This window comes from Bombus fervidus, chromosome 13, assembly GCF_041682495.2.
Source record: "Bombus fervidus isolate BK054 chromosome 13, iyBomFerv1, whole genome shotgun sequence".
Lineage (NCBI taxonomy): Eukaryota > Metazoa > Arthropoda > Insecta > Hymenoptera > Apidae > Bombus > Bombus fervidus.
The window spans coordinates 3,210,043-3,238,029 of NC_091529.1; the positions used below are offsets into that span (position 1 = coordinate 3,210,043).

Genomic DNA, 27,987 nt, shown 5'->3' on the forward strand with positions numbered 1-27,987 from the left:
AGTGAAAAAATCGATTTTTCTGAATAAAGGAATTCGCGTGGAACAAAATTATTCCATATTTTGAGTTTCCATTTTTTACCATTGGGAATTTTACCGACCATTCTTCAATCTAGCGAAAGCATAAAATGACTTGGAAAATTGATTTTCTTGAATAAAAGAATTTTAGAATGAAATTACCGTATAGTTTCATTCCACCATTCAATAAAAAAAAAAAAGAGTATAGGTAGAAAGAAAAAGGCAAAATTGGTATTGTTTAACGCAAATATGCTTGACAAACTATAGAAATCGATTTTCTTTAGTTTTCTTTAACAAAATTCATATTTCATCGATAGCATTGTCCGCGTAATAAAATTGTCAAATTCGATTCAGAAGTGCTCTTTCTGTCGTCAAACAAAAGTATTCTTCGCGTAATAGAATTTCCAAACTCCATTTCGAAGTGTTCTTCATACTGTCAAATCGCCCCATTTCGTTCCAAAGTACTTTCACATCACGAAATCGTCTCTCTATCACGAAATTTTCTTCCGAAATATTCTTCGTACCGTCAAAATGTCAAATACTATTCCAAAGTATTTTCATATCATTAGATTGTCTTTTAGAAATATTCTCCGTATCTCCAAATCGTCAAATTTCGTTTAAAAGTATTTTCTATGTCTAACAGCAGTCTAGTCATATGTGTATAATATAATAATATCCTCTTCATCATCAATCATTGAATTTCATTCCGAAGCATGTTTCACCCACGATAATTCAATAATAATTCTACAATAATTCTGTAATGAAAGAAATCGAAACGTTGAGATTAAATAGCCAATCATTTCGTAATTTCAGTTAACCCCAAGCGCGATAATTTTCAAAGGAACATTATGCTTAATATAACATAGAGGAGCACTCGATGGAAGAAGTTCCTTGAATCCAGCGAGGTCGTTAGTAATCTCCGAAGTCCTGAAACGTGTCTGTAACGCGTTTCAGGATATCCCTGGTCGGTTTCAATTCATAGGAAATCCGGTGACGAGCAGAGAAACGCTCGTGAGGGTGTTTTACCCCTGACGCTGGAAGGCTTCCAAGGATTCCAGCCACTCATCCAGGAGATTCGAAGAAGATAAAGAAAGCTTCGTATCCTCTGGTTGAGAATTAACCGAGCATCCCCCGATGAATCTCAGGAAATGCCAGAGTCGATTCCCTTCGCCTTTGAGTAAACCGTATCTCCCATCTGACTCCTTAGTGCTTGAATCTTATCCTCCCGAGACTTTTTTTTGCAGCTTTATTAACGCGAACTTCGTTCGACTCTACGCGTCACAGTGGAATCTCTTTATCTTGTCGGATTCGAATAGTAAAATAAATATTAGATTGTCCGAAAAGTGTCTGTCTTTTACAACGACGCATCTTTATATAAACATGAAACCTAATCTGTCTGTCGTTATGATCCTTATTTTGATAGAACAAGATGAATCATACGTGATTCGACAAAATAATGTAAAACGGAAAATGTTGTGCATCCATTATTTCCCTTATAAAACGAAATAAACTTTTCGGACGACCTAATATTAACTTTTCATTGTATAAAGGAAGCAATGATTTTCAAATAGTGTTGCTTTCATTTGAATTGAATTGAAGCACGCTACAGTTCATAAGTATTACGTAAGTAAGTAAGTATATATTTTAATTGATTCGTGGCAATATTATTTAAATTATACCAAAAATACAGATTCATAATATATCGATAATTGGAAGCAGCATTTACTACGTTTTTATGGAATTCGTACACTATAAATTGAAATTATCAATTAAAGGACTTGGTGATAATTCATTCTATTATTTGCAATGTATAGTTAGTTACATGTACAGTTAATGTGAGTAACATGAAACGCTGTAGATATACGGAAACTGGCTCTAAACAGACATAAATGTCACACGAAACGAGATCATTTTGTTCAATTTTTCAATTGCTTTACTAGAAACGATATAAAAATGTACGTGTGACGGTAGTCACTTAAGTATATACCTTAAATGCTTGTATACAAGATATATCTTTCTTGATGGTACTGATATTTTTTAAGTTCCATCTTAATCTTATCTCCGATATAAAGTCGACTTATTTGTTCAGCATTCGTATAATAAATAAAACGTAATTTTTTTTTTCTTTTGTAGGAATACGTAAGAGGTTTTGTGTAATTTTGTTTCTAAGAGATTGGAACCTGAAGTATAATACTAGAAAACGTTGTATAAGAGAGGTTAAAAGATGTGTTTCATAAGCGAATAATTTGAAAAAGAGTGGGTTTTAAGAAACGTATAATGCGAATGAAAGTTCGTACACTTAAGAAAACTACGACTTTTTCGTATAAATGATTATAATTAAATAGTGAAAATGAAAATAAATGAATGATAGACAATAAACGGTTTAAGTAATTAATTTTACTTCTGAAACATTGAAATATCAATACATGGAGAAATAAATTCTCTAATTAAAAATTTCCATTCCATTTGTGTACATAAATCTTTACGATGAAACTCCATGTAAAGACAAGAAAATACACAACGCGGAAACGTTTCGCAGATTGAAGAACATCGATTTCGCCAGAAATACGTCTATGGGTCGTATAGCGTTGCGTATTGCGTCGAAAGTTAAAAGCAAACAACTATTTGCAATCGCGCATCGAAACGTGCCCGTTCTCGTTTGTATCGATATTCCTTGATAATTTTCGTTCCAGTTGCGAATCTGTTTCTGATAACGCGTCTACGTAACGTCCTATTATGGAGAGAAAGGCTGCCAGGTTAACCGATGATTTAAGATCGAACCGGGCTATTCATTTTCAAACAAAAATTATCTTTCGTAATACGACGTACCGAGAACGATAGGGCTTCTGTAAACTTTCTATGATATTTTCCCCGTGGGGGGTTTCAGCGAGGCTATTACTCATTATTATCTCAATAACATAGGGAGAAAGAAAGGTTGAAGGAAAAAAGCACGAGGAAAAATGCTTGGCCGTGACAAAAAAGGGAATGAAAAATAGAACGAAAGATTCAAGGATATGGCGAGCCACGACGAAACTTTTCTCTCGCGTTTTTCTCATTTTTCACGAACTGTTTCGTTCTTGGATAGTCTCGCTAATAGAAAAGTTCGCGAATTGTTTTCGACGATACACGTACCAACGCTGGAATATCGTCTTGAATAATGCGAGAAGAGTAAATAGTGGTTTTATGGTTTGTTCGAGTTTTAATAACCATAATGATCTTGCTGGAAAGTTTTCCAGACAGTTACAAAAGTTTGCGTACGCTTCTTAAATATAAAATATTACAGTGAGAATGTTAACTCTGTGAATTTCTTTGACACGTTAAAACACATATCGTTAAAACGTAACGCAGCTTTGCTTAACGTAATTCACTTTCACCTTACCCATGTAATTTTATTCGCAAGATTTTTGTGAGTTAAACGCTTCAATTGTCTTAATTCTCTTTAGAAATGTATCTGTGATGGCTATATTGACGCGCGAGTATAAATAATTTTGTGACAAATTTGATAGGAAGACTTTCTCGACTGACTGCATATTCACTGACCTAGTAATTTTTATTGTTCAGAAGGATAATACAAACATGCCATTCTCTTAAACGATTTTTTATAGTCATAGCGATTTTCGTAGAAATAAAGGAGTGCTTTCTCTTGGAAGAAAGCTTAAAAATTTCATTTCACTGCAACATAAAGTTATCACGCAGAAAATAAGACAAGACAACTAAGATATGGTTAGTACCGACTGCAATAATAATAATCCCAATGGATCTCAAAAATTGCCTTTTCATGTAGATCCATTAGCGCCGACAATTTTCATAGTAATGTTAAGATAATTAGGAAATTTAAGTAATTTGAGAAATATTACAAACACATCAATCATCCGCGATTATTATACAGAAGCCAGCATGACTATCTATAATAATAACTATTACAACCTTCGTAATTATCTCTCCTACAAACGTTAATATAGCAACATTCTTAACGACCACGTCGTAGAACGCGCAATTATAATATAACAACCACACCCACAAACCTCGATCACCATAGTATTTCTATCCACCATGATCCTGGTTGGAAAGCAGCCGCCTCGCCCACAAACGCCGCCACTTCGTTAATCTCCAACCGTCACCCCCATTAAAGAATCCACCCCAAAACAGCTGGCTTTCCACAACCACGAATACATCCAACGGTAAGAGAAGCCCCGTTCGTTATCATACCAGCTTTGGAAACACTTATATCGCCCCTAATTTCTACGGTAACTTACCCCTTACGTGGAAACACGGCAAGGGGTGATCCACGACGACACCAGGAAACGAAATCGTGACCACGGTTTCTATTTCTAGCGGCGAATCACTATTCACAATTAACACGTAGCCACCTGTGTTACTCGTGTAACATTTAGTTTGTGGGAAAAATTTGTGTTTGGTTTCCGGTTTATGGTAGTTTTAGGCAGAATTTGTTTGTAGTAGTATTAGCGAAGTGAATGACTGAGAGAACACTGTATTTTTCTGTGTTACTATACAAAGTGGGATATATTAGCGTAAATGATGTCAGAACCAAGGAACGTTACAGCTGGATATCGGATGTCTATGTAAATTCATACGTTTATATAATGGCAGGAGAAACAAGATTAAAATGCAACAATTTTATTTATCAATAATAGTATATCAATTCATCGGTTATGTATAATAACTGCATTATATTAATGGTGACTTTATTATACCATATATTTGTTATTGTATTGGAAACAGTTGTCTGTTTTATATTTATTCATAATCTAATTGTTCTTGTCATAATATTATATTAATATAATAATTAATATTTGTACATATTATATAATATTATATATTAATATATTATTATACATATATATAATATATTATATATTGATATAATACAATAATTAATATAATATATTAATATAATATTTTTTCTAAAATTGTGGTGCTTTTTATATTGCTTATATTTTATGCTTTCTTTTGTTCTCTGCTGTAAATAAAATTAAGAATGGATGGTAGATAGAGATCATCCTCTAAATATTCTAATAAATAGTCTACTTTGGGTACAGGGAGAAATTATTTACGTATTTCCAGGCTGTACAATAAATCGTTCATACTCTCGCAAAACAACAATACGATATTTAAATTATTCTCTTTTATACAAAGCAAAAAATTCAGAAATAATGCTGCGTCCGAATATTAATCTAACTGCATATGTATATGACTGCAACTAAGAATGTAAGAAATTCCTATATCTCGAATGAGAGAGGGATGAAAAATTTAAAAGGAAGGTAAAGAATAAAGAGAAAAAAAGAATAAAGAGAAGGAAGGTAGAACGGGAAGAAAAAGAGGAAAAAGGAAGGGAAGGCGAAGAAGCAAGAGAGCGGGAAGGAAAGAAATGTAGAAAGAGAGGTAAGGAAGGGGAAGAAGAGAAAAAGGAAAATATGAAAGGGATGATAGGGCAAGCATGGAACGTAAAGCAGAGATAAAAGAAGGGAAGAAGAGAGAAGGGAGTAAAAAGTGCAGAAAGGGAAAAGAGTGAAAGAAGGAAGCAAGATAACAAAGAAAGGGATAAAAGAGCAAGAAAAAGGGGTAGATAGGCGTAGGCGGTAGATACGGAAAAAGGGTTGTAATACACAATTACGTTTAATACAATTATTACATGTAAGATATCATCATAATCGTATTTTATAATTATAGCTATTACACTGAATATCTTTAGTTAATTATATTGGCTTATTTTTAATACAGAGCATTTTTTTCTCAAGCTCAATTTTTCACATTAACTTTTACCGCGTTATATTAATGATATAACGTAAGAAAATGGTTCGGAGCAAATATTGCTTCGTAATTTAATATATTTTTAATTGCGATATGATTTGTTGCGTATACTTCTCCTCTTAATAAAACGATTAACAAATATTTATAACACTATATTCAACTTTAGTCACTAAATTCTGAACGATTTTATACGTGTATAAAATTAATCATTCCGTGTGCAACAATCAAATAAAGTAGAATCGTAGTATTAAGTCGAACCATGTTAGAAAGCCTCTGAAACTATTGAGCCACGCCCTGGTTGGTTGTTCGAGCGAGCAGCTTTCGATGCTTTAAATCAGACCTTTCCCTCTTCGTTCGAGACGTTTATTTCTCGTTTATTCTTAAGTCGTGAACTCGAATACGTAATCTTTTCAAATCTAATAAAACGTTTGAATGATGGTGATTTATGTGTTAGAAAATTATAGGAAATTAATTGAGAAAATTCATTTTTTTTTTCTGAATTTTTATATTTCAAAGAATTAGTTACCAGATTATACTACATATATTACTACATATTATACTACAAATATTATACAATAAAATACGTTAGCTTAGATTGGATGCATGACACAATTTTTAAAATATTTCAGCATATTGGTAGTTTTAAATACGAAAGCAAAGACAATAGTAATGAATAATATTAAGATATTCTGGTTTTGATGTATATCTATGTATACTAAGATAGAAAAATACAAAACAGCTTTTATTCATAGATAGGCAACTTATTTATTCGTTCATATCCAGACTTTATACTTTGATAAATACATTGCATCACATCAGTGCAATAACTGTTAGATGCTTGTTACATAGAAAATGTGAGTATATTTCCAAATGGTAACAATATACACTTGCACTAAAGTTAACGACAACTAAAATACTAAATTTCTGCCGAAGAAATTGAATTCAACGATATATAAAAAAATATATATAACGCGGAGAAAAAATTAATGCTTTTATGTATAATTATATATACAAATGATTATTTAGGTTTTCAAAAATGCGCCCTTATACGTGTATATTTTTATAGAAAATGTTAAAGTAGATGTAGTAGAAGTACGTTTTAGTAGATGTACTGCTAAAAAGTAAGCAGTACGATAAATACAACATAATTTTACAGAACGAAATCGGCTATTTGAAATGACAAACGATATAAATGTCAGAATAGGTTTTCAGTTTAAAATTAACATTAACAATTTTAGCTTCGTCTTGTAATTGTTTTGAAAGTTAAAATAAATTATTCTAACATTTACAGTATTTAACTCTGTATTTGACATGAAATTTACATTCCTTTTATAGTTAGCCACAAAAGTCTGTGTACAATCTACAGGAAGACCATTTCTATTAAAATAGAATACTGCAAGTTTTCGCCGCAAAATTAGTATGTTTTATGCCATAGCAATTACAGCCACTATTTTATTATTGCTTTATATGTTAAAAAATAAATATATGACTATAAAGCTATTATTAATATATATATACATATATATTTATGCATGAAATATCTAAACTATAGTATTCGTTATAATATTTTACAAGTGAAACAAATCTCTGTCCGAATTATTTATACTTATGAGAATGAACTAAACATAAATAATTATTAGGGAGTAATTAAAATCTTTAAATATTAAGGTATCCAATGGAAAAGAGGCATCATATTTCACTATACCATAAAATGGAAAAAAAGGAAAGTGTTTAGAAGGAATAGTTTCCTCAATAATATTTAATATGAAATTATTTCAACTGGTAATTGAAATGTTTGTTATTATATATAATATTCGCATAATATATATAATATATTCATAATACTATATGTAATATAATATTATATGTGAATAATAATTATATATATAATAATATATTTAATAATATTATATTATAATATATAATATTGTATATAATATTATGAATATATTATATCTCAACTGATAATTGAAATTGAATTAACTTGTTATTATATATAATATTCGTATACTATATTATATATAATATGAATATTATATTATAATATATAATGTATAATATTATATATAATATTATGAATATATTATATATAATATCATGAATATCATATATTATGATTATTATGATATTATTCATATAATATACATACCCCATTGCACAGTAGTATGTTTCATTCAAGCGAAAGTAATCTTTCAAAGTATACGAGAACTTCCGTGGTTGATATATCGATTACGTAATACTGAAAAGGAAGTACAAAATGTAAGCTCGGATTTAGTCCCTCGATGGTCGGAATCTATAGTGTTTCAAGTTAGTCCTTTACCCTCGACGTATTTTCGTGGTGGTTTTCAGACGTTGTTAGGATGATTCGAGGACATGGTTCAGCAAGCACCTTTGATTTCTGGCATTGCAGGGTGTAATCTGTTGCATAAGGGAGCGACCGACAGCTGGGCGTCGCGTTCTGGCTCTGTGTGGTTTCCGTGCATAATGACGCTTTCGTGGATTATGGTCGTGACGCCGCTTCTCTCAACGAAATATTCTGGAAGCTGAATCGATCGCAGACGCGGCCGTGCTCTGTAGCCTGGCCTCGTGTGCACGTCGCCGAATCGGCCTGTCGGCTTTCTTCCTTCTATCCTACCTTCCTTTCTTTTTCTTTTGGTCTATCGTTTTACTTTGCTTTCTATCGAAAATATAATTTTTGAAACTCGTTTCAATAAACTTCGCTTATACCTTGATTTTGTTTCTATTCGACCGAATTTTTGGATTTGTTCTTTTTTCCGGCCGTTCAGAAATATGGCTTTTTTTTATTTGATTCGTTTTACTTTGGTTTCTATCGAAAACATAATGTTTAGAATTTTCTTCGTGTATTTGTTTTTTTTTTTTTATAAATCCTCAATTCTCTTGGACTATTTAGAAACATGAGCTTTTTCTTTTTTCATTCGATTTATTTTACATTGCTTTTTATCGAAGATATAACTGTTAGAATTTTATTTGCTTATTCGCTTATTTGTAGATATTGTTTCCATTCGTATATCGAATACTTAATTTGCTCGGATTGTGTGGAAACATCCTGAGCTTTTATATGATCGTACCAGATAAAGCAAAATTAAAAATTGAATTTTAAAAGTTAATATTTAATACCAAATAATAAATCCGTATGACTTAATTAGCTTCATTATTAATATTATTATCAGTGCTATATTATTAATTATTAAGGAACTTTAGAAATAACAATAAATTTCGTGCTTCTCCTTTCATTTTGACATTAATTTCACGCGATTGTTTCAATAATCAACTAAGCATTCATGTTTCGATCCGGATCGCGACACGTTTTACTTCACACGTTTTAATTAAATCGAGGATATTTATGAGATCTCGAGGTATTAAATTTTAATTAATTTTGAAAAACCCGACGTTTCAGGAAAATCAATAATACCTGCTGTTCTTAACCGTACTACGATCAAATAGTCTGTAATTATCAGAAAGAAGCATTGAAAAACCAGACGAGACGTCGTGACGTGCACAAATTATAATTATGAATTAACATTCTTTTGTGTCGGCGAAACAAGAGCGAGGAACGTTTTTCACGCTGGCTCGTATACACATTTCATCGAGACGGTCTTAATTTCGCATTTTCTAGATTAAACTATCGTGTCGTGTACGATGGTGTAACACGAACCAACGAAAATAAACGCGTTTCCCACACGCAGTAGAATATGCCCCTCATATGTCAGACACGCGGCTGATTTAAATTTACGAGCTACGAAATGTTGCTGATGTTCTAGTGATTGAAATTTAACCTTTCGCTTTACGGATAGAAAGTTGTTCAAAGCGATTAAATGTCAGTGCCAATGTTAAATGTTAATGTCGAATTAAAATAACTAAATTTATTTAGAGTAGAGAGACTTATAAAATACGAAACATGGAAAGTACGATAAAGATAAAAGTTAAAAGGAAATTAAGTAATAAATGAAGATGACTGATGAGTAAAATGATGATAAATAGCTTGTAAATCACAATAGTTCAAAGATTGAGCAAAGACAATGGGTAATTATATAACTATATTTGAAGGTTGAAGTAAAAAAAAATATAAAAATTAAGGCAAATCCCATAAAAGTTTAATTATAAACGTAAAAAAATAAATCTAATAGAAAATGATATTCAATATTATTGAATGTCTTTGCTTTGAAAGTTTCTTAAAACTTAGAAAATTTCTAAATTCGTTAAACTTTATAATTTTACTTTATACAAGAAATTGTTAAATGCGGCATACGAATAAATAATTATAAAGAATAAATATTCGTAATAGTTGTAATAAATATTTTGTAGCAAATATTTATTGTAAAGAATGAATATTTATAAAAACTTTGAAGAATACTTTTAGAAATTATACAATTAAATATTAATTGGTTTATGTAAAAAAATATTTATTGATAGCTGATGAAACAGGAGTTTAATGGAGAAAAAATATCAAGTAGTTAAACCACAATAGAAATAAAATTGAAAGTAAATGAAAAAATAGATCTATTGGAAATACAAATAAAAAGTAGACTAATAAAGAACTATTAATTGGAGAAATTAAAATCTTACGATAAAAATTTAATAAAGTATATATAAATCAGGATAACTTGCTCGAAAATGTAATTATTAACCTAAATAAACTTAAACAAACCTAATAAATACTGTTAATCGGGAACTTAGATTTTATAATGGAAGTTTAAGAAGTATAAAGATAGACCTAAATTTCTTGAAAATGCAATTGTACATATGAAGAAATCAATCTGATAAAGAAGGATGTAGAATAAAAGAAAATTCTCCCTTTTGTCTGAGAAGTTTCTTAAAGTGTAAAAAAGCACCGAGGGTTCTTTAAAATTTCTAAAACAGTGTACTTGAACTTTACATCGTGTCCTTCGCATTAAGTCCTTAATTTTTTCTTATCAGTATTTTCCTGGTTTAATTTAGCAAGCATTATAACGAACCATTTTTACAAGGTCTGTTAAAAAGATTCCTTTGTTTAAGGCGAGACTAGTTATTTCTATTTACAATGAATGGGTAATTACCACCATAAAATAGTCAATGTAACCAGTTTGTACCTCGTTACTTCAATTTCGTTAAATATGCCACGTTCGCTTATTTCAGAAAATTATGTCAGGATGCAAAGCGAAACACGTGGAATTTCTTTTCGAGCAGAAATGGGCAATTTTTGGTAAATACTTAAATTACAAAAGTACGTAAATACCTTTATGTTTTTTAAGTATTATTTATAAAATGTAAAAGTAAAATAATCTATAATTTTTACGAAAATGTTTCTTTTGATTTCAGTTATTAAATTAATATCTAATTTTAAGAATCTGCATTAAATGAGAACATCTATTTGATGATGTATCTACTTATATAATTTCATTTAATTCAATTTGATATTTTATCTATCTAAGTGTCTATTTCTGTCAACCATAAGTGATTTATTAAAGCAGTTCAAATGTCATTAATAAAAATGTAGCATGTGATGGGAATGGAAATAAATATACATATGTATGAATGATAATAACAAGGCAAGAGTAACTAAATGAGGTTTCGTGTTTCATATTAATTTACTAAATTATGTATAGCGAGTTAAGTAGGTATATTAAATAACAAATTAGTTTGCCGAATAAATCCAATAATTCTTGATATTACTTTGCATCTGTGCATTCTCGTATTTTCAAAGTATTATCTACTATTATCGATATAATTTTAAAATCTCAACACACTATTATCTTTATTCGTTAAATTTATACGACATGAATTTATACGACACTTTCATCTTACTTTTAGTCATAGAATGCTATAGCAAAATTTATACAAAAATCTATGACATATCATATACATATGTAGGTATATAATAATTCCAATGTAATAATATTCTGATTATTATGTATAATAAATTTATTCAAAAATCTATGAAACATTATATACATATGTAGGTATATAATAATTCCAATGTAATAATATTCTGATTATTATGTATAATAAATTATTCAAAAATTCACGGGTTACCATCTGTACGTGTAATAATTTGATAGTAATAATTTAATAATAATGATAGTTTTAATTATTACTAAAGTATTATGCCATGCATATGTCACATTATATCAACAAAATAATCAAAATTAATTCTCTGCAAAACCAAACTATAAATCAGGCCGGCTTCTAGAATCAATTTACTAAATTATTTCTCCTATTTATTATCAAACTATATAGTCGAGCTCGAGAATAAATAACGAAATTATCGAAACATATTGCATACATGTACTTTCGATTTCGTGTCTGAAACCAATGTTTACCGTCGGAAGCGACAGTCTAAATAGCACTTGTTAAACGACGAATGCAAGCACATCAAGTTATTGAATATGTCTCGTACTGTTCGCGTGGAATTGTGCAATCTGACGTCAGGGTCACGTGGAAGTAGACATGCGCAATGATACCACTTGTTAAAGGCTGCCTTTTCACACCAACACCTACTGACTGTCTTTTTCACCCCGTGTGGTTACGTGGTTATGCTCTATGCCTCTTTGCAGCTGTCAAACGTTCAGCCCTTAATTTTCTGCAAATATACCGTCTAATTACACATACATTATCATCCATAAATGTTTAGACGTTTTCAAGTTGTTATCTCTGACAACCATACACACTTGGTAGATATAAATAAAAATAATTATTATTATCGATTAGTATGAATAAAAGAGCAATTGAAAGTGGAGGAAAATTGATGACGAGGAAAGATACCTGACTTTTATTCCAGGAATGCTTTTATTCAAGAAAAACAACTTTTCAAAGTTGTTAAGTGCATGTCTCTTTACACTTTTGCTGGATTAAAGAACGAGAAGGTGCTTGTCCTCTTCTAATCCTAGAAGACAAAAGAAGGTTATTGTAATGTCTGCAATTTCTGGTCAATATATCTCAATCTTTTTAAACAAAATATTCATCGTGTTACTACATTATTTACGTAACATATGTTGGTGTATATTTAGTAGCACCTTTATACGATTATAAAGATTTATTTACTATGAAAATAAAATGTAGCACGTCTGTAGAGAAATTATTTCATTGGGAAATAATGGTAAGTGCAAATAAGTGCTTTCTGTAACTGTGCACTGTAAATTTTTTGTTTCAGTTCAAACTTACAGACTGTTTCATCCCAATTATACGACGTAAAGAATCAACTGAAACACTTATGGACAGTGTATACCTGTATTGTGTATATGACTATACACTTCTAGTTTGGAATTTCGTCTAACATGTCGAAATTACATCACACTCTCGAAGATCTTTAAGGTTGGGTTTGGAAAACTTGGAACGTCCCTTGGAAACCTCGGTTGTTCTTGAATTGAATTTCCCGCAGACGTTCAAGAGTTCCAGGTTGCTGAATATTTTGACAGTGTTGAATGGAATTCTTTAGCGTCTCGAAAATCTCAGGAAATATTTAGTATCTTAAATTGGACACGCTGGAATAGCGTTAATCTTGCAAGTTTTAGATTAGTCTCTTTTCCATTTGTTTGCATGTATGCAGAAGAGACAGAGATTTGGTTAGTTTTATGTACACGATGAAGAAGTTGAAATGATGTTTAAAATACAAACGCACGAGAGCTTAAACCTGGGTAAAGTTCACGATGGCTGCAAAATTATCAAGGTAAATATTATTTAATTCCTTGGTTACCATCAAACTATAGATAATTGTGCAATTGTGAGAACTTTAAACACGTGAAAAAATAAAATAACGGGTTTGCTATAATATTGGATTGTTGGGAAAGTTGGTAATATTTTTGATGATCGATAAACATATTTTATTACATATTTAATGAGATTGAAAGAGAATAAAATTTTTTTTATTTAATTCGTTATTAGATTCTGTTAAGTAACAACGTGCTGAACTAGGTTAAACATTAAGTGCAATAAATAATGAAAAAAATCTAACGAATAGATTAATAGAAAAGATATTTTTCTACGAGAGTTCGTTAGGCCTTTTAATCGTCTTTCCTTCTATTTATTCTTACTTCTTCGCAAAATTTTAAGTAATATTTACAATAATATGATAATAAGAAAGTAATATCTAATCTTTATGCGAAATATAAAAGCACAGAAATGCGAAAAATATCGAAAATATAATATTTCGTTATAATATTTAGAGAATGAAACAACCTACTTAAATTCACAAAGATATGAAGATTTGCATAATCCGTAATCTTGTTCAGACATTTAGTAGGAAACTAGTGTTTCAGGACAGTAAAACTCGCTTATATTAATGTCGAGAAAGGACAGAGAAGCAACTGAAGATAAATTGAAACTGTTAATTTTAAAAGTTCAGGAAAAAAAGAATAGCTCGTATATTAATCAGATGTAAGTATGTTTAAAACGAGTAAAATATAAATTTAGCGAGGTTAGACATTGTGCTTTGCATACGTTTAAACGTTATATATTTGTTATGCAAAGTTCTGAAGCTACTAGTCGTTAATATTCACACGGCGGCGATAATTCATTACAGCCAGCGTCAATGGAACCGACGTCCCCATCAATCTCGATTAAATTCATAACGAGACCAGGAAATTAGTAGTCGCGATTGAGCTTTCCATACGGTTAATAATTAATAAAATGTATTATAATTGACTAGCGTGTTACGCGGCCAACGTATTTCATCGCCCAATAATCTGGCACTTTATGATCTTTTCTATAGTGTTGATCTCTTTATCTATAGTGTTGATCAGAAACAATTATAGCGTATCGTTGAATATATATAAACCACTATTTGTTAAATGAATAAATTATTATTTCAAATAATACAAGGTATATCGACAAACAAGGAATTTTGTAATCATTTTTACGATTCACTGCAGTTAGTCGTAGTTTATCGTCGATTAAACACGGATCATTATCCACTGCATGAATAAATTGCTATTTCATATGGTAGAAGGTTTGCCATCGACAAATTTCGATGAATTTTATAATTTGTGCTTGTATCCGATATACAAAAACTGTACAAAATAACTGAGGTAAAATCCTCGTTATAATATTTAGAGGATGAAGCAAATTTTAATTAAAGTTCGTTTCTTTAGTTGGTTCCATAGAATTAAGTGTTTCTATAATTTATGCGGACACATAAACATGAAAACAGTCTAATTAATAGCTATTCAGTAAACTATTATGCAAAAGGTCTCTAATTATACAAGTTCCGTTGCAGTTTCATTGAAAGACGAGACAAAGTTGAATTAGGAAATTCGGTGCAAGAAAGTGGATCGATAGACGAGCGTTACATGCCCAAAAGGCACGATAATGTGGTTCGTTTCATGGTCCGACGGATGAACTCGTTTATTTAGAGCAACAAGTGCCTGCACATTACGCAAAGCCCCGTTGTATCAGGACTGAACAAGAAATCTTTTGTCAAAGCGACGCTGAATCAGGCGGTTTCAGCCAAGGAAATAACGTCAAAGCCGAAAGACAATAACGGGATAAATCAGTCGAGCCTTTTGTGCAATTTAATTCTACGAATAGTATTAACGACGATCGCCCGTTTAAGCCTTGTATCGCTTCTTCATCGATCGATTATCTTCGTCAAAGGATCGATCAATTATGCAATTAAGCGCTGATCGCTTAGTAAAGCCGATTGATTAGTAAACAGCTACACAGTGTTCCGCGATGTAATCGGATTTCGCTAATAGAAGGGATTTTCAATGGTAGGTGGCAAGTTCTTGGTTACTACTGAAAGGGGAAATTTGGAAGATGACTCGATGAATGGTATTATTAAGTGATGACTGTTTATTGGATGTTCGTTATTTTTATATCGTTCACCCGGCTAGAGACTATTTTATAATTTTCAACGAATTTCGTGTGCTTTGATCGGTGAAGTTTTGTATTTTGAATTTTATAGACCTTACGTATTGTTAAAATTATATGGGTTAAGTGTGGAATATCAAAATTTGAAGAACTCTTAGTTGAGAATCTCACGTTCTAATCTTAAGCACAGAAACTTTGAACTTCGGATTCTATAAGCTGAACACTTAGTTATTCTTTGGTTAAGCATAAAATATTCAAATTGCAATGTTGCATTCTTAGGCTTACATTTGTTATTCTTTCATTATACTCTTGAACATAAGGTATTCGAATAATAATTTCTTAGTCGAATAATAATTTCTGTATTCTCAATCTTCTGCACTTTGGATTCTTCAAGTATACTGTTCGTTTAAGGATAGAAAAGTACAAGCTTTTGATTCGTCTAAACATAAAAAACTGTTCAATATTTTGTCAATTAAGAAATATGTATTTTCTTAGACTTTGGAGTCTAGTCGATTCGTCTTAAATTCAAAGATTAAAACGAGCTTTGATCTGTAATTTTTAAGAATAAAAAATCTATTCTTTGCATTCGATATTTTGATGCTCGAATAGTTTTTAATATTAGACTTTAGATCTTCAACTTTAGGCTTTTGGATTTCCGACTTTGATCCTTTAATCTTTAAGCCTTAATTTTCGATTTTCAACTTGGCCTTTTGACTATTAAACTTCGATTAAGAACTTCGCTCCTTTGTCCCTAAATATTCAACTGGACCTTTGGCTCTTGAACTTCGATTTAGAGCTTTGGACCTTTGTCCTTTGATTTTCAACTTTGATGTACTAACATCAAATTGAAAATTGCGAGCTTTACATCTCTATACAATAAATCTTAAACCTTACATTTTTAAACATTGATTTTTCGATCCTCCAGCCTTTAATCTTATATTTAGGGGAACCTTAAATTCTGTATTCTGTACTCTAAAAATCGATACTGAAGCCATTACCGAAGCCATGTCCAAATAGAACCTATCAAAGGAACCAACCTCGTTTATTTCACATCACAATCCACTCCTTCAGCGAATGATTTTAATCTCTGAGAAAGCGATATAAATATCGATAGCCTACAGCAATTGAGATATCAATGATATTTTCAATCATTCGGACATTTTAATTGTTTTTCTCTATCGTATACAATATCATACTAATTGAAAAAGATCATCTATCTAAACTAACTAAAAATCCTATCTGAGTTACTTACATTGTTCAACATTTTATAGTCGATGAAATTTATCTTAATTTTTTAATCATTAAATTTTGCGACTTTTTACGCAAATTCATATTTTTGGGGATATAATTAAGAAAGTAGAACCTCGGTAGAAGATCGTTTCAGCTAATAAGCATCGCATTACAAAGCGCTACACTTTGAACATGTCAAATATTTCCTCATATCAAGTAAATTTCGTGAAATCACTTTGCAGACTACCTACAAATGCCTGTTAATCATTCCGCAATTTGAATATCCCATGTTTAAAAATACGGTGCAAACGTAACAAATGTAATACCAAGAATCCAAGGATTGCGCATTCAAAAAAAAAAAAAAAAAAAGAAAAAGAGCACTCAATTTGTTCTAAGAAATTTAGTAAAACACGGATCAACGATGACGGACCACCTTGACAGTTAACATGTTGATTAGACCGGGCACAGAGTACGCGGTTAATTAAAGTTACTGCGCACGTTCATTCTGCGACGAAACATCGCACACCCACCACCCTCTGCTGCATAACATTCACCATCCAGCGTTGTGGCCTTTCTTTTGCTTCCCGCACCCATGGCGCAAGGCCGGCGTTTAGGAACATTGCGGACACGCCGTAAAACGCCCACAAGGCCGTGATGACGCGATCAATGACGATCGCCCGAACCATCCTGTTAATCTGGAAATTTGTTTTTAGTCGTCCGCGGACGGAAGCGTGGCGTCTATCACGCCATAAAACCACGCTAATGACATTGTCGATGGGTCTTTTTTTCTTTCAGCTACTTTTTTCCCCTGGATATTATTTTTATGGTTATGGAAGCTACTTTGTGAGCCAGGCTGCGAGCTCAAAATCGATACCGAACGAGCTACACGGGCCTTGTATCCTTTGCAGAAAAAATTATGATCGCCGTTAACGTTACGTGTTCCTTTTCCGATGTGTAAACTTTGGGTACTTAGGTTCATGGTTGGTTTTCGTCGAATTTGGAGAAAATTTTTAATGTTGCTATATATAGACCCTCAAAGTTTAGATCGTGAGTTGATTTCCAGAGTCCTCGCAGGATAAATTTGCTCTTTTATTTGTTTTAATTAACAACAACTATCTTTTTCATTGATTATATATAGTTACATAAGATAAAATCAAAGACCAAAAAGAAATTAAATAGTTTTATTTGAACTATATTTCACGTTTCAGCATCTAAACTTTCACGGCAAATAGATGACACATTCGTGTGTTTTCGAGTTTCGATCGTAGTTTTATTAATACGTTGTGCTTTTGTTCCGACGTTTCACTTTATCAGGCGAGACCCGAACAATTTTTCGTATTAATAAAACCACGATTGAAACACGAGTTACACTTGAAAGAATCCCGATACATACAGTGTATTCCCGTACTACGCAGGAAATATAAAACTCGAAGAACCATAAATATGTTATATTTCGTACGATTGCAATCGTTTTAAAGAGTTCCGATACAGTGCACCCTCGTACTACACGCGAAATACGTCTGATAATATGAACCACATGTGTAAAAGTATTTTTCTATAGAAAAAAGTCGACATGTTAAATTTATCTAACGCGTTAGATACAAAAGCGTTTATGGCGTGTTCTGAGTACTGATCGTAATTCTTTCAACACATCGTATTATACTTAGAGGGCAGTAATATACAGACGTGCTACCATATTTGCATAAAATATGCACGTAGCGTGTCATGGTGCACAGATTCTTTGATAAATAAACGGATTAAATTTTGAAACGTCGTAGAGTTTCTAACGGAACGCTTACGTAACAATTTTCCAGCAAGGTTTGCATTCAATCAGGCATATGTTCGAACAGAATCTATCAGGAAAAATGCGATTGTATTATGCATGAACCAAGCCGTGGAACTCTTCGAAGTCTTCGGGATCGATTCATTCTTCGTTCGAGTGATCGATGAAGAAGGATAAGGAGATATAAGTTGAGATTGGTAAAATTGTGTCGGAAATCGAAAGTTTTTTGGGGAAAAATTATTGATAGAATTTTCATCGGAATTTTACCAGAGAAGATTTTGCAATAGAAAATAAATAGAGAAGTTACGTGTCGTATTCCGTGGAAACGATTGCATTAAATATTGTGTCGATCGTATATTTCGAACTTTCTGTGTCGATTTACATTCGGTGATCGATAGAATAGAATTTAAAAAAAAAAACATCGAGGTTAGTAGAATTACGTATCGAAAAAAAATCGAAATATTTTTCCAGGAAAATTGACATTTACACATACATGGGAATTTTATGATAGATAGAAAATTAATCGAGAGCGCGTATTTGCCATTCTGTGGCAAGAATTAAATTAAATGTTACATTATATTTATTATATGTTGTTTCGAAGTTTTTGTCTCGATTTATTCATCTTATCGAATTCATTCGGTAATCGATGGACTAGAATAGAGGAACAAATTGAGATTGGCAGAATTGTTGATTTATGTCGAAAGTTAAAATTCTGTCGAGAAAATTTATCGAAAAAATTTCCATTCAAATTTCATCAATGGAAAATTAATCCAAAAATTATATAGGTATTTCACGTTTCAACAAAAAATTGGATTAAATATTATTATAAATAGTTCTCATTAAATGATCAGTGGAAAGAAATAACAAAATAAATTGAAATTGATAGAATTGTCGATATGTGTTGAAAGTCAAACTTTTTTCGAGCTTTATACGTCGATGGAAGATTAATTGAAGGATTAAAATAATTGAAAAATTAAATTTGAACACTTTATGTCCGCTGACTGTATATTGAATGATTTTATTTAAATGATGTATTCCGAAGCTTAACGGAATATTCAATAACACGTCACATATTCGAATATCTGCTGGTTTCATACAAAACATGATAATTGGCCCAGATTATCAACGAGAGAATTTAATCGATCAGAATCTTATATCAATACAAAATAATGATTCACAATTTACAGCAAATATTTAAAAAAAATGATGAATTAAGAGCAGTCTATTTATAAATATTCATCAGAAACATATATTTCTCTTCCGATGTTTGAGAAAATGTAATATACATATAGAGAAAATTTATTATAATGTAATATAATATAAATATATTTATTATAATATAATATAAATTTATTATAATACAGAAAGATCGGTTGGATAGCTTTTATTTATTAACGAATTATACAACATAGAAATTATTACTTGCAGTAATAAATACAATTAAAAATTGCTTATGATTGAAAATTGTTGCTTTTAACAGAAAATAGATGTCTTGACCAAAATAGTATGTAACATATTATTTTCTACTTCTTACTTATACAATATAAAAAGAATAACATTGTAAAAGGATATCAGAAGAGAAACTTTCATATTTTGAGTTCTTAATTAAAAGCTGCGGAGCACAAACAATGTGCAAAAATATGCAAAATATTGTAAGCAAAGTAAGATTATGAAATTTAATCGCATAACATAGTCAATTAATCTGACATTTGACAGTTTCATTATTTTAACCATTGACATTTATAAATCCAAGCTTATATTAAAACATATATTAAAAAAATATATATCATACACGTAATGTAAAACGTATAAAATTTATATTATTTATAAAGGATCACATCCATTTTCATCATATTCATTTCATTGTAAACAAATTTAATTATTTTAAAAGGAAGACAAATTTATACATTGCGAACTGAAAGTATGAAACAGACTTCTATTTATATTCCATTATTTTGTGAATCTGTATAAGCAATTTAATAATCGTTTTGCATTTAACTCTACCAATTTTTCGATCTTTCCTTTACACCTTCCTTTTCGTTGTGTTTCATTATAATACGTTTAAAAAACTTATTCGTTATTCACCGGGTAACCAGACAGAATAATAACATTGTTCTCTTGTATATGACGGGAAACAAATGGATAGAAGTTTCGTTATCGCCAACTTTGATAGGAAAAATATATTGAAGGCAACGAAACATCCTTCGTAGAGAACAATAAGAATAGAAACGGTATTCGCGTGAATATGAAAGTGAAGGACCGTCGTAACGTTAAAGCATGAAAACCAAGAAAATCCACCTAAGCGATCGCTTTAGAATGAACGCCTTGGCGTAACCTTTAAGCCATAAAGCCATGTTCAAGGTATAAATAAGCAGAGCAGAGGATATCTCGATTTCTTTATATTCCATAAAGTAGCGTCCGATCTTCTCCTTCCTTCTTTCTTACGGTGCAAAACACAATATCCGTGTTTTAAGAAGCCGCTTCAATGAGAGAAAAACGGAAATACGAATATTCACGAAGAAACAGTAGATTGAAAAGATAAAAATTATTCCTTTCAAAAACGAAATTTTGTTACCTTACGAACTGCCTTTTTTTTTTTTTTTTTTTTTTTTTATATAGTAGAAACTCTTCGGAAAAGGCATAGTAGTAGCTTCAAAATACGATTCTTTTATCTACACGTTTTGTCTAAACGTAGTCTGATATTTAAACGATATTAATGTTATTCGCGTGTTATATTGTCTGAAGTAATACGGCCTTGTAAATATTATCTAAAATAATATTATCTTGTAAATATTGCCGGAAATAATATTATCTTATGTCTCAACTAAATATTGTCTGAAAACGTCTGACTGTTTATATTTTAGCAGGTTAAAACCAGATTTATCTAAATTTCACGTTTCACCCGTAACATAACTACGCTACATGAGTGAAGCGTGGAACCTTGCAAATTTAACTATTATCAAATACAAGGAGCGTGGTAACTGTGCTATCAAAATAAGGAAGTTCTCTTCTAAGGCACAGTGGTATGGAAACTTGGTCGAACTGTTCTAATTATTGGATTTTATGAGTACTTCGTAACGTGTTGACACTTCCTTCCTTTAATCGTAAAGGTATCCCTCAAGAACACAAGAAACTATGAAGTTTCGTGGCTAGCGAACAACTTAGCAAATTCAATGGAAGTTGGTTTTGAATTACAGGAAGCAAGTAAATATGAGAGTATAAGCCAGCTGCAAATGTTTATGCATTTATCGCAAGTGTAAACATGGAAAATGTAAAGAGAAAACATACTTTTATTCGTGCTGTGTGGAAATATGAAATTCTGCAAAACATTTGTATATAGAAAATCTGCGAAAATAGTTTTTACGAATGATTAGTAAACAAGTACAGTGAATTTTATCGTTCAATATGATTGCACTCTTTTATCAAGCAAATTATTTATAAAGTTTCACTAAATAATAATTCTTTGCTCGATACTGTGTTATTATACCAAATAACAGAAATTTATTTAACAAATTTCCCAGATTAAATAATGAAAATAATCTAGGAAATTTAATAGACAAAATAATAAATCAAAAAATACAAATAATTTTGTCGATTTTCATTAAACTATATATGCTAAATAAGTGAAATATATTTTTTATATATTTTTCTACATCTAGGTTTCTCTAGATCAAAGCACTGCCACAAGTAGTGAAAATAAACAATTCAATAAATTTTCACCAAACGATATTTCAAATGAATCAATTTCAAAGAAAGATATTTTATCTTCAGATTTATACTGGTAGTATAAAGAAAAGTATAAAATACTCGATTTCTAACCAGAAACCAAACGAGCAGAATGTTTCACAACACGTTAAAGCGAAGTGTTTCGACAATCATCGTCTAACTCGTTGGGGCTATTAAAATGATGCATTAATCTAACCAGCCATTGTTTCGTGCCATTAAATCCTCCCGAGATGTCTATCAACCAACCCCGACGATCGTATTTGCTGACTTCCTTACGAGCTTTCCGCGAAAGCAGAGTAAATAACAGTTTGTTGAACTTTGTAAAGCGAGTGCAACATTGAATGAATGCTCATCAATCATAGTAGCCACGTGTATTCGAATCTTGCTTGTCTGCGTTCACACTTGTCGTGTCACGCATATTTCACTTGTAAAATCCGTTTCCACTAGCATATACGATTCGATGTTGAATGAAAGTGTCAACGATTTGGTTATATACATATCGCTTTTATGCTGTCAGAATATTCATCGTTGAAATATCGCTGGCTATCAAACTCTGGCTGAGATATTTATTAGATAGAATTTGTAATAACACATCGAGTACCTCCGTTTCACGTGGGTTGACTAGCTAGTGCAGTTTAAACACTCGCAGATCAATATCTTTAAACTTCTTCCCAATCACCAAAGCCATTTATTCTATGCATATAGAAACAGAACTATTAATAATAACCCGTTTTATGGATCCTTATCTTTCTTTAGAACTTGTATCTTATCTATATATTCTATTTTATCTACGTTCTAAGCTACTTCACACATTTACCTAATTTACATTCACACATTTACACATTTACACAATTATACCTTTATCTATAGTAATTCAACAAGGCTGTTCTATTTAAATATGTAATAGTTATTCGATTTAATGGTTTAACAAATTATCGTTAAGTTCAACTTATGACTTATTTGAAAAAAGTAGAAATAATTAAACAAATTTTACCGAGTCGAATAGACGATGTAAATAGGTATGGATACCGTCGTAATAAATCATCCCAAGTGTCTATCTAACAGCACAACATCCCAAAACCTTAGTAACTGAAGAACCAAAACAACATTTTCTTTCACAAACAGATGAAATTAATCGAATAATTATGCATTTGCCAAACTAAATAGCCGATAATCCCAAGTAATTGTCTTACGATCTTGCTTATTAACTTCATTCATAAAATATTCTATGAATCCAACGAGATCATCTTCGACTCAATCGTCTCATAAACCAACCTACCACAACCAAAAAGTCCTCGAGACCAGCTATCACTCGACAACCGTCTGATTCAATTTCTTTTGCAAGTTGCCCACATTTACCCGCAACAGCTGTTAAGTTGGCGAAACGGTGACTACATGGAGGCAGCAGTCTGCCGCCCGCCACTCGTCCGCTATAAAACCTCTCTCCATAAAAGACCTCTCTTTCAAGACCCAGACATATCCAAGACCCACAGAATCACGCGCGAGTCGGATTCGAAAGGCACGTTAAAACGAACAGAAAAAAAGAAAGAAACGTAAAACAAAGGAAAATAAAAGAGAGAGAGGGAGAGAGAGAGAGAGAGAGAGAGAGAGAGAGAAAGAGGGAGGAAAAGGCACAAGTGTTGGCCGGTGTGTGAGACTCGATGCGGAACGGAAGCGTGAACGATGCACGGGGTGGCCGGGGCCGGGTTAGCAGCGTTAGAGTCCGGGGGTGAAAAGGGAAGAGAACGGCAGGTGTCTCGATGGGGTGGTAGGGAGATGCGCGGTGTATTAAACCCGGTGACTCTTGCCGCGCAGCGTGGGAGTTAGTTCTGGTGAGGGCGCCAGCCAGCTCACTCGCTAAACTAACCCACCGTCCCAACCCTTCGATCCTCCATCCCTCGACTTTCGGCCAACAAAGCAACATCCACGGCCGCAACCTCCTTTCACCGACTCCGCAGCCGCTGTTTTTTCGCGACTTCCTGCCCGGCCCGCGTCTAAATACCGTACGGCGTACTGAGAAAGGAAAAGGAATCGGTGACCATTCAACAAACAGGGAACGAACAACTTTTCTTTGGCATTCTCGCGTCTCCCAGAACCTACGTGTATACGTACGTTACGTATACTCTGCTCGCGGCAAAGGCGAGCATGCGAGCAACACAAACTCGTCGCAAGAGAACGTAACAGCTGAGCATAGAAAAATAGTAGAAGAAAGTGAATTCATTTTTGAAGAGGTTCGAACGAGCAACGAATAGTACGAGGCAGCGGGATATAACAAGATTAGAAAGGAAGGAGGAAACAGGTTGGTCCCCGTGGTTACGTCGATCGACGCGTTTTTAACCGGACGTTCTCGACGTCATCGTCGTGGATGACGAGTATCAGCGAACGACAGCCAGCAACATGTTAGTGAACTGGTGTTCGCACCATTTTGTGTTCGCGTGATCCGGTCCGTCGGTGATGAACAAACTGGATGAAACGGTAGCCCGTCACGGCAAGAATAAACTAGCCGCTGAATAAACCAAGTTTAAACACGAGTACGTTTACGGGTATTGTAATCGACTGTAAAACGAGTTTCCACGAGTAGAAGGTCGTTGAAAGTTGTTCAAAGAGTATCAACGATCATCGATCAGACTTTGGAGGATTTTACGTGCGAGAACTGCGAAGAAAAAGAAAAAGAAGAAGAAGAAGAGTGTTGTGTGCGACGGGAAACAGAAGATTTGAACTTGGCAGGGAAGGTTATCTGTTAATCGTATCGCATGAGAAAAGGTCCCACGGTGAGAAAGAGGCGCAGAAGGGCGAAGATATCGCAGCACGCAGTCACAGAAGCAAGTATTTCGCACAGAAACACACGTTAAATCATATGTAAACACATCATATTCTGTTAATACACTGGGTAATGTTCCGCAACTGCACCTTTGCCCGATAACTTTATTTTTCTCTATATATACGTGCACATTATATATATATATATATATATATTGTATTCTCTCTCTGTTCACACGCGCCGCCTGTGTTGTGTCACACTCTATCACTGTATGATCGATGTGCGTACTATGTTCTTCTACTCCTTCGATGTTTTCGACGTCACGACGACCAGCTGTGTCGTCCGGCGCCTTAATTAATCCCCTTCCTCCCCACCCCCTCACCCCCTAAACCAGGAGCACGGTTTTGCACATTTTTCGGGCACCTGTTGATCTCTCTCGTACTACATAGCCACTTTTCCGCACTTTAAAGTCGTTCGGAGAGTTCGATGTCACCGCTGCACGCCGTGTCACACCGCACGTAGAATCTTGTATAACGCCTCACTGGCACACAAGCACCTCCAAAAGTCAAGCACCGTGAACCGACACACGGGGTCCTTCGACAGCATGGAAACTAGAGATAGAAAGCAGTTTTCTATGACGTCATCGAGGACAGTAAGTGTCTAATTTAAGACAGAGACCAGTATAGAGAATCTGCAGACGCAGCTAAGGGACCGCAAGTGGTCGTGGATCCTGGAAATTGGACTTTCGATTTCTACCGGGGAATGTAGAGGGATCAAAAAGTGAAAAGTAGCATGTTGTAATAGAGACAGAGGAGAGAAAGAATCGCGATGCAGGCAACAGGGAGAGAGGACAGGGGTAAGAGCAGGAGGACCAGGAGAAAAATCGAGTTTCGTTGTTGCCCACACTATCGAGCACCTTAATAAGCATCCGCGACCAGCACCAGCACCATTCATCACTGGCACTGCATATTATTCTTCAGACACACGTCTTAGTGTCGACTAAGAGCCATCCTTTTTTTTACTAACGGCCTGATTTCAGGACGCGGAAATCCTCGAGAGCCTCTGTTGTCATTGAGTGGAACGAATCGTCGGGAATTTTCGGAAATGCGACATTAACGAGACACGATCGTGGACTGTGCAACGATCGCCGACCGAATCGTGTCGAATCGAAAAGAAACGAAGAGAAGAAGGAAATCGAAAGAGAATAGAATAGGTGATGTTCTTATTGATCTCCCTATTCCGATTATATCCAAAGATTTAGAAGAGTGTTCGATGAAAGAAGAAAAGCAGCAAAGTAGAAAGACGAGAGATAGAATAAAAGTAGTTGAACGCGTTTAAGAAACGTTTCGTTTCCCATGTAACGGATGCCTACACGGTTATCGATTGATCGCCGGTCATCGCTCATCGTCCGCGTTTTCTTCCCTCAAGTCGCTCCCTACAGAAACGCTTCCTCCCCCTGTACAGCTAACGAAAAGTCGGCCTAAACTCTCAGCGTCGTGCCTTTTGACTGGCAAACGAAAATCGAGCGCGGTACGTGTATACAATAAAAAGCGCTAAAAACGAAACAACATACAAAAAAAAAAAGAAAAAGTAACAAAGGCGAAACTACATAAAGAATCTATCCAAGAAGAGAGAAAAGAAGAAGAGGAGAGAAACAAAAGACACTTAATTTTTAATCGATTCGAAAGCCAGCCCGGTTAAATCCGGTGAAAATTGTGACATATATGATGGCGGTATGCATGTTCTGGCTTCTCACGTACGTGGGACAAGGGCTAGACCTGGCCGTGGGGAATCGTCCGGTGATCATCATGCAGGGTGCACAGGAGCAGGACTACCGGCACGGTAGCGGGATCAGAAAGAAGAGCGAGCTAAACTCGGTAGGCAATAACCTGTTGCACTTCAGGATATATCCTCCCGAGGCCTCTCACCGAGACGACCTGTCCAACTGGTTGCTATTGAACGACGAGCCACGAATTTCCTCGTGGACACCAGCTGGTATATTGATCGACGATATGATCAGAGAGCCTAGGGAGCTACAGACTGTATTCTTTGCCCTGTCACCCGCTATGTTGAACATGCTCTACTCGGAATACATAAACACGGCGACGCAACCGGGCGAACAATTTCTACACGAGGATCAACAACAACAGCCAATGGGCGGTGGTCTTCTGGGTAGTCAACGTACTAAGAAGCTACGAATCGACTGTAGACACTCGAGAAACACGGTCAGCCTGCCTATAAGAGTATGCGACGACGAAACAGGACGCAAGAGCTTTCAAGAAACTAGACAATCGAACTACGACGATCTCTTCGAGCAGAAGTTAAACACTGCTGCGAACATGAAGACTGACTCGATATCACGGGGACCTGAGAAGTACAGGGATTATCAGAACGGCGCGACGTTTGTGTCGAGGCCACCGTTTGGCCTGGACACAGCCAAGCCTCCCGGAAAGAGGAGCCAAACTCTTGTCGGACGCCGCTCCATCGACCTCTCCGGAGAGTCGACTCCGCATCAAGCTCAACCGCCGTCCTCCCTCGGGAACGGCATCAACGTCGCTTCTCAAATTATGTTCAGATCCACCAGGGGAAGCATACAGTACGACGTACCGCAAATCGGTGAGTGTTGCATTTTCGTGTTTGTTTGAATGGGATTTGGGTTGTAGAGAAAGTTCGTGTTTTTCATAGTTGAATTATAGCTCCCATAGCGCGTTATACATACATACAGTAACTTATGGAAGTAATTTCAAAATTTATAGAAACGTTTTGCGAATATATTACGCGTGCTATACGAAATATTCCGCAACTGTAAATTTCGCTAGCAACGAGATTTGACTACCATGATTGTGTTGTAACCTCTATGTATGCATATTTAGATTTGTTTTAAATTTTATCAATA

General features: G+C 33.6%; 1 protein-coding gene across 7 annotated transcripts in view; it reads left to right on the top strand.

Annotated features, from left to right (window-relative positions):
• Jeb (low-density lipoprotein receptor domain-containing jelly belly protein) overlaps positions 1-27,987 on the top strand; it is a 98,940-nt gene that overhangs the window by 45,080 nt on the left and 25,873 nt on the right. For 4 of the 7 annotated variants that reach the window (XM_072015719.1, XM_072015721.1, XM_072015720.1 and 1 more), the window contains exon 1: positions 23,362-27,707. In XM_072015719.1, coding sequence (XP_071871820.1) covers positions 26,816-27,707 — 892 coding nt within the window. In that variant the 5' untranslated portion in view covers positions 23,362-26,815. Of the gene's footprint in view, positions 1-23,361; positions 27,708-27,987 lie in introns of those variants that run through there. The other 3 variants (XM_072015716.1, XM_072015717.1, XM_072015715.1) reach the window with 2 other exon arrangements.